Source organism: Chaetodon trifascialis, chromosome 2, assembly GCF_039877785.1.
Source record: "Chaetodon trifascialis isolate fChaTrf1 chromosome 2, fChaTrf1.hap1, whole genome shotgun sequence".
In the NCBI taxonomy this organism is placed as follows: domain Eukaryota; kingdom Metazoa; phylum Chordata; class Actinopteri; order Chaetodontiformes; family Chaetodontidae; genus Chaetodon; species Chaetodon trifascialis.
Window position 1 is genome coordinate 9,710,052 of NC_092057.1, and position 14,485 is coordinate 9,724,536.

The following is a 14,485-nucleotide window of genomic DNA, read 5'->3' on the forward strand; positions in this document are numbered from 1 at the left end:
TCCAACACACAGGACACCTCCAAACAATAGAACCAGATATACACAAAGCGTCTGATTCCAACCTGTTCTTATTCCCAGAATGTCAAAAACCGAGGCTTTGTCATGCCCCTCGGCGTCTCATACAGACACACACGGTTCCCTTTAATGTCTGCATGAGACTCAAGGCTTTCAACTAACTCCAGTGTAAACTCATCTGCAGCAATATCAGATGCACAGAGCAACTGCGTCCAACACCTTTTCATACTAGCGATGCTCAACTCCAATGGACTGTGATTGGTCACATCGGTCTAACTGTTAATAACATTTAACTATTTATTGAATAGAGCTGAAATGCAGGCATCACTTCCATATACTGAACTAACCCTACCCTAACGTTCCACTTAGACTTAACTAATTACTCAGAAGAAGACAAGATCACAAAACCCATTTTTTACCATGTTTACAATGACTTCCTGTGTTTTGTTGATTTTAAAATTTTACTTTAAAGGTTACATTTCTGGCATATATGAATTAATATTTACTGATAATGAAACTTAAAACATACATGATTTCATAAGCACACACACACACACTGCAGTGTGTATGTGCCTGTATGAGTGTGTTGTATGTGTGATATCACAGTGTGCCTTCTTTGGCAAAAATAGTAAAACTACACACTCACAACATGCAAGAGACTGGGACAAGTTCCAGTGAGTGACATGTGCATGAGCTGTATGTGCTGTATGGGTATATTTGTGTGCATTATGTGTGTGTGTGTGTGTGTGTGTGTGTGTGTGTGTGTGTGTGTGTGTGTGTGTGTGTGTGTGTGTGCACATGGTTTATGTGTGTATTGGGTGGAAATAGTGTGGGAGTGCCATGTGTCATCACAGTGTGAGCTCCTGTCCCTTTAGTGTCTCCCACTGAGCCCTAACCCCCCCCCCCCCCCCCCCACACACACACATTACACACACACACACACTCACACACACACACACACACACACATACACGATGGACAATGTCCCAGTGTGACACAGCACACACAGCAAAGGAATTTGAACAATATGTTCATAAAAGAAATAAACAAATGGCATCTAGTTTCATCATCGCCATTATGATCAGTGTTATTCAGATGTCAGTAACTGAGGCGTCATAAATCAATGTGAATGACAGGTTCCCTCAGCCGTCAGTTGACACGTATTGACTCCTGGTCTGTTAGTTTCTTAAAATTTTATTTTTTGAACCTGTTAAAAGTATGTCAGAGTCATGAGCTGAAAACAGTAGAGTATAAGTTGTGTGCACCCATCTATGTCACGATGAAGAAAAAGTTCAACAACATCTAAATGCTGTCCCTTAATGTTATTTTCCAAATGTCCTTCAGAATTTTTGGGACATTTTGGACCCTTTAAGACGAACCAATGTCTAGTTCTGACTCCTCTGTCATCAGTTGCATTTGTCTACCTGTTCGGACCAATTAAACTTATTTTCTTACTTGTTTTATTTCAGTATTCTATCAGCAAGACAACATTGTTTGTCTGTGCCCCCCCCAAACCGTCACACAGTTAAAAATAAATCAGCTTTGTGATGTGATGATGCTCTAAGTGAGCTTTGGTTAGGTTTGGGCACAAAAACGACTTTGAGGACCTTCGTTGTCATGCTCACAATAATAAACGTCAGTCTCTAAAAAACAGAAGATTCTCCTTTGATTCCATTTTGGTTTCGAACGGGTTTCGAACGGGTCTGTGGAGCAAAACTGTAGGCTACATTCTGGCCTTTCTAAAAGTATTTAAGTACCGGACAGTAATAGTTTACTTTCTGCCCTTTCTACAAATGTTTGCGGCGCAGCGTGGATACAGTCAGGGCAGTAAACCCTTCACAGGAAAAATCAAGGAGAGAAAACAAAATGATTTTGCTCTCCAATCCTCTCACAGCAGCCCTGCTCTCCCTCTGTCCATAGTTACGGAACATTAAGCAGCACTTTACGACTGTTATGTCACCGCTCACCCCCGATCTCCAACACCAAGGTGGTACAACCCAATCACTTTCCCTGATTGGGAGAGCCCACTTGCTAAATGCACAGGGGTGTCAGGAGAGAAATGGGTGTTGGACTGGAGGTATTTATTGTAATGGCTCCATCACCTCAGGGGTTGGGAATCAGACCCCTCCCTCTTACTTCATCAAAGACACAGTTTTACTTTCCATCCAAACATCCCTTTCATTTCATTGCTCTCTGCCTTTTTTCAGTCCTCTCTCCGTCTCCTGGTTGCTGAAGCTTTCATTGGCAGAGGCAGGATGGAAGCACTCTCATTCTGACCACATTCTCCATCCTCATCCCCCCTTCCTCTTCCTTTCCTTCTCTTCATTTTCTCGCTCGCGCATTATTGCTGATCTCAGCAGAGTACTAACACTCAGCTGATGGACTCTTCCTCTACCTCCACCCTCAACCAAACGCCCTCATTTTCCCTTCATTCCGTTCTTTCTCCACCTTTCCTTCCCTCTCTCCCTCTCTCTGTGCCTTCTTTTAATTCAACTTCATATATGATCAGGTGGAGGAAGGATGGGGAGAAGTGACGGTGGAACAGTCTCACCCTTCCTTCTCTCTCCTCTGTGTCTTCACTCCATCCATCCACCCTTCTGTCTTGTAATCACATATATGTTTTATTAACCTTTATTTATCTGGGGGAAGGTTTGCTGAGTGCATACTTTTGTGCAAACACCCTCTTGTCAGTGGAGGGTTTCACGGCACCTTGAACGGTGAATTTAAACAAGTCATGTGGAAAGTGTCATTTTTTAAACTGTGGAGCGATCAGTGGAAAGTATCTTTTTTATGAAAAGAAGAATTTGTTATTGAATTTGCTGTCATTTACCACCTGTCAAAAAGTGCATGTGGTAAAAGCGAAAGCAGAGCGAAAGCAGTTCGATCTGCTTTTACTTTGTACGGGTGGATGTTCCCATCTACTGTACGAGTTCAAACCAGTAACCTAATTCTCTGGTAATGTGGCCATTTGTCAGTCTTGGTCCATCTTTCTATCTATCCTTGTCCCTTAATTATATCAATACTCATCTTTTCCCTCTCTCCTGTTCACCAACGTCATTCTTTCCTGTGTCTATAATCCTCTTCCAGTTTTTCCATTCACCTCTCTCCCTTGTTCTCTCTCTTTCTGCCGGGCCGCCTGATTGGCCCACCTGTCCCTCCGTCTCCTGCCAGCATGACTCTTGGACCTCACAAGGGCAGGACGTCTGGACTTTGCGTCCTTGTTTGTGTGCATCTTTTCTTTCAGTGTGTTGGTGGGTGCGTGCATGCAACATGTCATGTGGTTGAATGTTTGTGCGTTATGTATGTGTGGTTTTCTGCCTTCTCTAATCAACCTCGCTGTGAGCTCCAGCAGATAGTCGGCTAAACCAAAAGGTTCTGGTACATCATGTAAGTGACTTGTTGGTGAAGAAACTATCTGGCAGTTAGAGAGCCAGATGCTTTTCTCATTAGCGGTGGAGACCAAAAAGTATATGAATATTCAACTTAGATTCATCAGGTGGTTACTCCAATCAGCAATAAATTGATTTGTGTATCAGTGGTGAAATGATCGCTACCCAGACCAGACCCCAAAAAATGGCTGTGCAAGCCATCTGTGCAAGCAGCTTATTACGATCCATATTCATTTTCATTAAGTGGCAACCTCTAGTGGCCCCAATAATTATTAGCAAAGAAGGAAGTCAGGCGATGTAGCATAAAGCATAAAGTTGTGTCAAACAAACACAGGACTTTAACTGCGGGGATTTACGGGTCGAAAATGTGGTTTTTCATGCAGTGCAGGAGACCATTGTTAGTATCTGGTGTGAAGCTAAAAGTCAGCGTTGACTTGTCCAAACTTACATCACATGTTTAGCGTCGTGTGAATTTACTTTCATACATCACTTAAGTTTGTACGTAACTTAAGTTACATGACAATCATAGTTATTTTAAGCCAAACCATAATTGTTTCCTAAACCTAACTGAGTAGTTTTGGTGCCTAAACATAATTAAACTGTGACAAAATTAAATTAGTTACTAGATGTAACTTCAGCTCTATGACTATGTGCATCTGATGCTGGTACTCTCTAATGGTCATAAAAAAGATTTTGGAAGCCACTGGTGGTCTGGTCTGTTCTGTTGCGTAGGTATGAGGACGTGTTGCTCAAACACAAAAGATTTAAACCCGTGTACAGATTTCTGTCGACCAAATAAAAATGTTTGCAATATGTTTACAACGCAAACAGTTCAACCATGGGTATGGCCGCCACATGGGGTGTTGCATCACCCAAAAGGTAAAATGTATTGATGGCCTGAAAGCGCAAACCTTATTGTGGTATCATTTTTTTCCTTCACTGCCAGAGGGGTCAGAGGTCAGAGTCAGATAAAAGCTGCAGAGCTGCCGAGCTGGAGCTGGTAGAGATTAAGTGTCTTGCTAAAGGACACTTCAGCAGCGCAGATGCTTGTCAACATTGTGGGTGTGATGATGAACTGGTGTAATGCCTAACTTTATCACCCTCCTGCCTCCACATTGTGTGTCTGTAGGTGTGTGTTTGTGTCTGTGACTCTATTTCTTTTCACAAGGGTGTGTGGGTGTGCACAAAGCACCACACACTGAAGGAGGCTTTTAGCAAAAATGGTTTTGTTTAAAAGGACATGTCACCAACTTCATTGCATACTTTTTGTTTTGAAACAGCAGGTTGATCCGTCACAATGGAGGGCAGAGGTTTTCCCCCAACCACGAACTGATCTCCTCAACGTAAACCAGACCCACCCAACACCTGACAAACTGCTAGACAATTGTTAATATAGACATTAATTGAGCAGGTCTTCAGAACTTCATGACAAAATATGTAATTTAACCACTTTCTGATTCGCCACCACTTAAGGTTTGTTTCGGTTTAGGCACAAAAACTACTTGTTTAATGTGAAAAGATCATGATTTGGGTGAGAACTACCTTGTTAAGTTTAGGGGACAGTAGCAGTCATGGTTGAAAGAAACCATGAAAGAAAAAAGTTAACTGTTGGGAGGAAACTGAGACTTGACGTCGGCTGATCCAACACCTCAAATGCTTCCCTGTGTCACATTGACGTGCTATAACAATATCTGGCTAATTCCACCTAATTCCATAAGGGTCGTTGTAGGCATTTGAACAAATAACCAGGGGTGTTGTTGTCTTTGTGAGGACAGTCATCTCTCTGAAACTACCCTATGGTTTAAACTGACTACAAACAAACCACAAACTGGGTGTTGATTTAATATTACACTTGTCTTGATTCAGTAACACTTTCTCTGATGCTTGGTCAGGACCCCTTGGAGTCACTTTTTAAGGCACTGGGTATCACATTACTGTCATTTTTCAACATGCACAACTCCGCTTTCAAGTGAGCAATAATAAGTATGCAACGTCTGGTTGGTGATATTCGGTTAGCAGCATCTGTTTAGACTTTCAAAATAAAGCTGGCTGAGAACAAAACTAAACATGTGGTCAGCGTTGTGAAACTGAAAACTACTTGGTAAGGGTTAAGGAAAAGGTCATGGATTGGCTTATAATACGAACATTAATTACATATATTACTTAAGTACATATGTTACATTACTTCATTTAAAAAAGAAATCTACATTCACTTTCGGTTTCACATGGGATATGAACCCTGGTATCCTGGTTAATAGTCCTGTACTTTTCTTGCTCTTTATACTACGTCATTTGACGCGTTGGGAGAGAGACCAGGCTGTAGAGGTCTATCGGACTACCCTTCACGAAAAATGATGCAATTAAATGAAAGGGGTACCTTGTGCCTTACAAAGTGACGTCAAGAGGTCCTCACCAAGCGTCCGAGCTGGGAACGGGCTGAATACAGAAATGAATGCACTTGATAGAGGACACACCGCTAACCTCCAAATTCCTTTATCTATTGCTTTTTAGCTCACTGACTATTATCAAAGGGCTGTTCCGAGAGAACAGCTCTTAGCACACTGATTATTATGAAACATACGGCCGATACAATGCATGTGCAACCAAACACCCTTTACCTCATATGTGTGTTCATATGCAGCAGATAGCCCGCAGAGCACAGAGTTGGAGGGTATAGGAAAACGTATAGGAGAGTGATGAGCCTGTAAATGACTGCAGAGCAATAATGATAATGGAAGTGATGGCAAAGGGACAATTTTCAGCCAGGTACTCTCTCTCTCTCTCTCTCTCTCTCTCTCTCTCTCTCTCTCTCTCTCTCTCTCTCTCTCTCTGTGTGACCTCATTCTTCTCTCCCTCCTGGACTTCATTTCATCGCTCAATGTTCATACAGTATTTTTTCAGAGGAGGTGCTATACTTACTGTAACACCTGCGTGTACCAGTTCTCAATGTTAAATTAAATTTTGATTTGCTGTTGGCGAGTGACCTGATGTTTCATTCCCAGGCTTAATGTGTTTCGTCTTGAGCTACTTTTTAACCGCTTGAGTCGATACAGCCGGATAAACATCTTTATGAGGGCCTGTTTCATTTAATCTGTCGCGTTTCTGACGCAAAACTCAGCTGTGAGTCGTCCCAGCAGTGACTCAGAGGCTCGTGTGTTGAGTTCTGATGTCATTTGGTATCTTTGCCAGATACACTTGTGACTCAGTATGCCATCTTTTTTCCCTGACACGAGGCAAGATGTTTTTCTAAGCCCCTTGGGATTTCTTTGTCTCATGTGTGCAGTTTGTTCATTCTCTCCATGCAGAGACAGAAAAAAAAAAAAAAAAGACAATTTTCAGTCTTTCAGTCTGTATGCATGTAAGCTAAATCCAGTTTAAACAGACAGTAGGCCTGTTTCTGTCCATCTCGGCGCCCTAGGTCAGACATCCACTGTCAAACTTCAGTTTAAATTGCTTCATAGCCAAATAACTGAATGATGTTTGAGGTGAATTCCACTTGGTTCACTTCTGTGTCATCATCAACACGCAGCCTGTCAATGTTTAGGGATATTTACATTGCACATTTCTCTGTCTCCTAATAAATGTAGAAGGAAATAGTGTCCTTAATGTGTATGAAAATATAAATTAAGGAAAAGTATATGTACAATGTACATTATGGACAAATATTACTTAAAAACAATATAACTTTGGCACACAAATTGAGCAAGGGCACTTGTCAACCTGAAGAACCTGATGATTGTTAGAGAAGTCTTTGAGGATTATGAAAATACTTTCAAAACAGCAGTAAGTGTTGTCAAACCACCGGAGTCTCAAAAGATATACTTGTGGTAGAATATTCCTTTAAGAGCATCGGTGTGGTTTTTGCTGCTCATCAGGTCAAAGCGGTAATTAGCTGCACATGTTAATGACCTCAAAGAGCGAGACAGACCCACCGACCCTATATAGTACTTTATACATGTAAAATGAGAGAGGTCTATTTTTGAACGCTGTCTCTGTAAACATCCATTAGAAGAGTCGCGGGGACGTCTATGGTGTCCTCTCATTGACTGACTGGCCCAGAGTCTACCGTAGATGATTAGATTACTGTGTGACGTCACAGCAAAGCATTGAAAATCAATGGACTGTCATCCCTGCATACTAAACACACTAGTCACTGTGTGTGTGTGTTCCCTATCCTCTTCTCCCTTTTCCTGCTCTCTCATTAATTCTTGTCCTCATCAAGTATCTCCATCTCTCTCTCCCATGTGTTTGCCAAAAATGAAGTCAGCACACATACATGCACACTTCACAACACAGTGGCAGAAGCCTTCTCAGTCACGACTCGCGCAGCACAGGCACACACTCTCCCAGAAACCAAGAGAGGAGAGAGGAAGCGAGAAAGAGACAGACTGACACTATTAACACTTTAAATCAAACTAAGAGTCTGAAGCTTTTGTAGCAGGTTCCTGATGCTGCAGTGTTTGTTACATACCACACTACGTTACGTGTTGGACCAGACAGTGATGGTTTACATAGACCTGGAGGTTTATCGGCAGTGCGGCAAAAAAATGTAGTCTGTCCTGAAGGTGGCACTACAGGAAAGGTCACGGGGTCGTTAAAATCGTAGGGGATTATCACATCGGGATCGTGAATGTGCTCTGCAGATTTAATGTGAATGGGCTTTGATCTGTTGGCATCCTCCGTGTAAAATGTAAATGTTGGGAAAAGGGCACCAAAAACAGGAAGAGGAGGCGGTTCATTCTCTGGGGACCGTGAGTACCCACCGCAAAACGGTTGAAATACCACCAATTTTATTGCTAAATAAGGGAATTCTGACCTGCGGTGCACACGGATGCATTAATAGATTCGGCTATAGCGTGGCTGTTGGGCCTGGCTGTCAAACTGTCCCAGTGGCTGACCACAGTACTGCAAGAAAATAAATCCTTCATCCCTGTGGCGGAAAAATCATTTTTCCACTGACTTCCAATAAAAAGGTGATATCTGTAAAACTGCTGGTGGGAAACCTTAAAAGTTAATTGCTTATCATTGTACAAAATGATGATTTTTTATGTCAATTTGGGCCACACAATGTGGAAGCAAACCAGGAAGAGAACAAACAATTTTGGTGTATACATCAGATGAGCAACTTTCACTGAAATGAATGCACGTCCTCTTGGAGTCTAGGATTTGATATATTCAATGGAAGTCAATGGGAAATCTGGCAAAGCAGTGAGTTTTCCTGCATTGCAAAAGAGGTGCAACCAAATCAGGTCTGAACCCTAAAAGGACCTTTGGAGAAGTTTCCAAATATGTACAAGAACACAGCGAGAAAACATAGTAAATATATTCCAGCTTCTTGCAGCCTGTGTTCATACCGGGACCGCATTTGATTTAATATATTCTATATGAATATACATGGACATTTGAAATATGACCGTAATTGTTGATATAAGCCATGCATAGCTAATAGTGTGTGTACACATACAGTATCTAAATACTGAAGTACAGTACGTGTGTGTATGTGTGTGTGTGTGTGTGTGTGCGTGTTATATAGGCTGTGCTGAGTGATTGATCATAGAGAGCAGGGGAAAGCAGGTTACTGCAGCGCTCGCATTCACACACACACACGCACACACACACACAGACACAGACACACACGCACAGCTTCCCTCTTTGAGCGTGCTCCTTTCGGCGTTTGCTCTTTCTCATCTCCCTCTCTCTCCCTTCCCCCCTTCTTCTATCTCCGTCTTTGCCTTCCCTCCTCCTCCCATCGCTCCTCCAAACCTCCCTTAGGTCTCTCTCCGTACCTCACTCTCACCTCCCCCGTCCCTACACCCCTCACTCTCCCTCCTTCCTGTGGTCTTCCTCCTCGAGCTCTACCTCCTCTGTGCTCTCCATCCCTCTCACGCCTTCTTGTATTCCCTCTCTCTCTCTCTCTCTCTCTGTCCTGTTATCCAGAGCCCAGGGGAACGGAGAGACACCATCACGTGTCCTCTTCTTCCACCTCCTCCTCCTTTTTCCTCCCTCTGTTATCTAGCTGCAGTAGTACAGCTCCACTCTACTGCTGCTATGGCAAAGGGAGGTTTCATTTCTCACAGGACTCTATCTATCTATCTATCTATCTATCTATCTATCTATCTATCTATCTATCTATCTATCTATCTATCTATCTATCTATCTATCTATCTATCTATCTATCTATCTACAGTACAAGTCTCTGGAACTCCATCATTTGGTGTTTTTCGACGATGGTGGTGGAAAGTGTTGTCGACCACATTGCTCCAACATTTCCCATATATGTTCGGTTGAGTAAAAACCAGATGCCTATGGAGGCCAATGCATTTTGACTCTCATTATCTTAATTTTGCTTTCTACCTGCAACGTTGCACAATGCTGTGAGAACTGCTGCAAGTGTTGAGGATAGCTAGGAGATATAATAATTCAGGCCTGGTGCCAGGGTGACGTGAGAGGGCTGTTAAAAATTGTGAGGGGGCAATTTTTTCGTAACATGAAATTAATTAACTATGCAATAGCTTACGATAGCGCAGCCCTTACACACACAGAAAACAGTGTCGTCCAATGTTCTGAACCAACAGCGAAGCCATCATCACTTGTATCTCGGCCCATAATTTTGCTGTTTTTGCTATTTTTCTGTAGATACGTAAAGCTGAAAAGACAGGGGGGGTAAATGCCCATTTCACGTTTACAGCTTTTAAGTCTGCCAAAATACTTTTAAGATGACTATTCTAACTATTTTTACTTGTTTTAAAGAGCTTAGTGAAATTTTCCTGTTGTGTTGGCAGATGATTTTGCTTATTTTAAGCAGTATTTTCCCCATTTCATTGCTTTTTTCTTGTTTCTGACACCTGAGTTTTTGCACTGTAGTAAATAAAATGTGTATATCTGGATAAGGAAAAAAAACAATCTACTTCTCACAAAATCACTGCTTGGTGAGTATGACGTGAATGTTGCTGTAGAAATATAAAATATACTGAATTTATTTCACCCACCCCCACTGGTTTTTATTAGGTTTTGACTGGTCTTGCTGGATACAGCGTTCCTTTCCTTCCTGTGAAAGCTGCGTATGCTGGAAAGGTTTTTCAGGTGTCTGCAGGCTGTTCAGTCTAAGCCCAGAGAGCCTGCCCACTCGTGACTTCCTATTGGCTCTGAACACTCATAAATGGCATGAAATCGTTTTCTATTAGAGCTCCTCTAGACTTTCCAAATTTTACTGGACTGTATCGATTAAATTCAGATATAAAGAGTTATTACGATGTATTTCTAATGCTCAGAAATATGTGTTCACCATTTTACTGCTGTTCTTTTGATTGTGTACAAGATAAGGTCATTTTGGGCCAGTGTGCTTCACATGCACAGAGTGCGGCCACTCGCCAACCCCCAGATCCCAGCGCTGTTCCTGGGGCTTGTTTTGTTTGAGACAAAGCTCCTTGTATTCACTCAGAAAACGAAGCTGAACTAGTTTTTTTTTTTTAAGTTTGGATGCAAGAGGGTCCAACTGCAGCACTGGAGAAACTCAATTAAACATTTTTTTTCCCCGAGGTCGGCAATGACCCTTCGAGCTCAACGTTAGGTGAGCTTTTGTATACATTAATTTAAGTGGTGTTAATGTACTTTTATGGAAGCAGCAGGAGTCAACAGGGACCCCCTCAGAGCTCTGTTAGCTCTGTTCTGCACGTGCACTTCTCATGGGAAACTACAGGAACACAGAGGTGGTGAAAACGCTGCTGCATGTGAACACGCTGTTAGCGCTGGCTATATTTCCTGCATGCTTCTATAACACCGTGGTAAGCAGTTAACATCTCGTGAAGATCAGTGAAAATATGAAGGGACTGAAGCCGCACGACGGCGGAGCTAACAAGTCATTTCCTGCTTAAGGGAATTAAAACACACAGATTTCCAGCTTTGTTTGTGCATATTACTCTAATAATGTACATTTAAATGGAAAAGAGAAAGGGGGGGAGAGAGAGAGAGAGAGAGAGAGAGAGAGAGAGAGAGAGAGAGAGAGCTCTGCTGCCACTCTTTCAGCTATCGCCATAACAACAAACCAGCTCCCCCATCTCTCGGAGAAGTGACATTTCACTTTGCCCTGGTTGCTGGTCCCTGCAGTGCTGCTCTGATCCAGCCTGTGTGTGTGTGTGTGTGTGTGTGTGTGTGTGTGTGTGTGTGTGTGTGTGTGTGTGTCCTCATTAAAGGAGGATAGCGTCGGAGGGGGAGTGGTCCTGATCACACACGCACACCTTGTTAAACCAGACCTCTGCTGTGTCTGTGTGAGTGTGTTTGAGATCGGGAAAGAGAGGAAGTCACGTTACCTTAAGATGCATAGACAGACACACACACACACACACACACACACACACACACACACACACACACACACACACACACACACACACACACTCTCTCTCTCAACAATTCAATGTAAAAACAAAGATTTCTTATCTTTATGTTTTTTGTAATATTGTTGATCAATGCTAATAAAACACACTTACTGAATTGAACTGGATTCACTGAAATGACTGGTGCTTGTGTGTGTGTGTGTGTGTGTGTGTGTGTGTGTGTGTGTGTGTGTGGGCATCCTGTATATGTCTGCATTTCAGTCTTTTCACACACACTATATCTTGTTACCATCTCCACCCATCCCCCTTCTCTCGCTCAGGCAGCCATATTTAGATCACACAACAAACACCGACAGTTACACCACCTGCCTGCGCACACACTCAGACTCAAAATTAAGTAGTTATTGAGTAGGTAATACTCATTATTTTCAATATGTGCAGCTTTTCATTACATAAAAACCCAGATTTTTTTAATGGATCTGTTTCACCCAGATTTTATGATCTCATACATTGCATGTTATCTTCTGTTTCCTGCTGCCAGATGTCTCTGTTTGGCACAGGTTAACGCAGACGAGTCCTCTCGTGGAGAAGACAACTCACATTATGCTTTTTGTACGGCAAGTGAAGGAATAAATGGGGAAAAAAAAGGCAAAAAATACGAGCTGCTGGCTGTTTGTGTGAGAGACAGATACTGAATTATTTTAGCATTATTCTTTTTTTATCTGATTGCCACTTGCAGAGAGCTTCTCAATATTATTTATGGTTTATATTTTTTGGCAAATAAAGAATGAAAATAAAAGGCAACAGGTGGATGTGAGAATGTGAGTAACAGAACGGATATTTCATGTTTTCAAGGTAATAAGAAAGAAAGAAATATGCCAAACAGGCAGTTTTAACTTGGAAATACAGGAAATAAGTTTTTGGTTCCCCTTATTAACTCTGATCCTTTATACTCAATGGGTTTAAATGCACTGGTTTAAACTGGAAAGGGCCCTCCATCTCCACTGAAGGATGAAGAGAAACACGTTTGAACCCCTTTCTGTGTCATGGAAAGAGGGACTGTAGCAGAGCAAAAGTTCACTCCTGTACCCGAAATCATTCAGTCAAGAGTCTGAGAGGAAATTTAACGGAAAGCCTCGACCTGATTAGCCCACCTCCCGAGCTGGAGGGGAGCAGGCGGCCATGGAAACACATCCTACACATTCAGCATCCAGAGGGAGGTACACACCAGGCACCATGTGGACAACAATAAGCAAAAACATATGGTGTAAGATCGCTGTCAAAAAGACGTGTCCATAATTAAAGTTTCGTATTTGTAAAGTTAACAATTTGTGTGTCATAAAAGTTGTTTTACACAAAATTCTGCTGTCATATACGTGAGTCTGTGAAATTGGGTCCGGGTTACGATTGTTTTTATATGAGTATGAGTCTAAAAGCTGTGAGTGCAAAGTCTTGAGAATACAACTCATATTTCTACGACTACGAAGTTTTCTCTGTGAATACGAATTCAAGTTTACGGGTACGACTCGAAAAGTGCTGAAATGGCGTCACTGAGGTCACAGTCAAGTCGCAGGGGAAAGTAATCGATCGGCGATTCCTTCAACTGCGCATGCCCCAGACGCAAACATGCAGGGCAACGCCGCCATCCCCGGAGAGACTTCACAGGTAACGTCAATAATAACGTGCTTAGCTGTTATTGATTTCATAAAATCCAAAAACCATTTTATACAATATACATTTCTTGGACTTACATATTTATTGCTTTAGCTCGCAAGCTAAAGATATTTACATGCTGGTGAAGCTAGCTTTGCACTCACAGCTTTTAGATTCATACTAATTTAAAAACAATCGTAACCCGAACCCAATTTCACACACTCACATATATGACAGCAGAATTTTGTGTAAAACAACTTATATGACACACAAATTGTTAACTTTACAAATACGAAACTTTAATTATGGACATGGTGTTTTTGACAGCTATCTTACGCCATAAAAACAGGGAAATAAAACTAAAACGTCAAGTAAAATTAATACGGATGAACTTAAATAACACATACAAAAAAAATAAAATACTACACTTCCTGCAGGAGGAAAAAAAACAACTAGAAAAAATCCAAAATAAAATTGAAATAAAACTAACATTTAGCGTCAAGTTGTAAGAGATGAAACTGTGGACTCACCCGGTGAGCACGACCACGAAATCCATGACGTTCCAGCCGTTCCTCAGGTAGGAGCCCTTATGTAACGCAAAACCCAGAGCCAGGATCTTGATCCCCGACTCAAAGCAGAAGATGGCTATGAAGTAGGGCTCCGTCTCCTCCTGCAGGGGGGGGACGAGGCGGCGGGTTAGAGGAGAGCAGAGGAGGGTTGAAAGAGAGAAAACGGGAGAAGGGATGAAAAGAGGAGTCGGGGGTAGATGAGGCGAGGAGAGAAGGGGGTCAGCGGCAGGCAGACTGTGGGTCATGCTGTGTTCACACAGAGATTTATTGATTAAAAATGTTACTTATTTAAGAAACATTAATTGATTTTATGATAATAATGTCTGTCTGCTGTCAGTTTGCTTAACATGTGACACGAAATTGGCAGTTTTGTGTTGTAAAAGTTCAGCATCAGACTGGATTGTGCCTGCACGTCTCTGCGTTCTGTGCGTCTACTGTGAGTCACTTCTCTCTGCGTTTGCAAGCCTTGTGTATATTTCTATACAGGCACATTCTCCCTCTTGTATACTGATGTGTGTGTGTG

General features: G+C 42.1%; 1 protein-coding gene across 24 annotated transcripts in view; it reads right to left on the reverse strand.

The window, feature by feature from the left end:
* Positions 1–14,485, reverse strand: part of cacna1ab (calcium channel, voltage-dependent, P/Q type, alpha 1A subunit, b) — a 126,035-nt gene that overhangs the window by 79,486 nt on the left and 32,064 nt on the right. For all 24 annotated transcript variants that reach the window (XM_070976861.1, XM_070976726.1, XM_070976771.1 and 21 more), the window contains exon 3: positions 13,924–14,063. In XM_070976861.1, the coding sequence (XP_070832962.1) occupies positions 13,924–14,063 (140 nt within the window). The remainder of the gene's footprint in view (positions 1–13,923; positions 14,064–14,485) is intronic.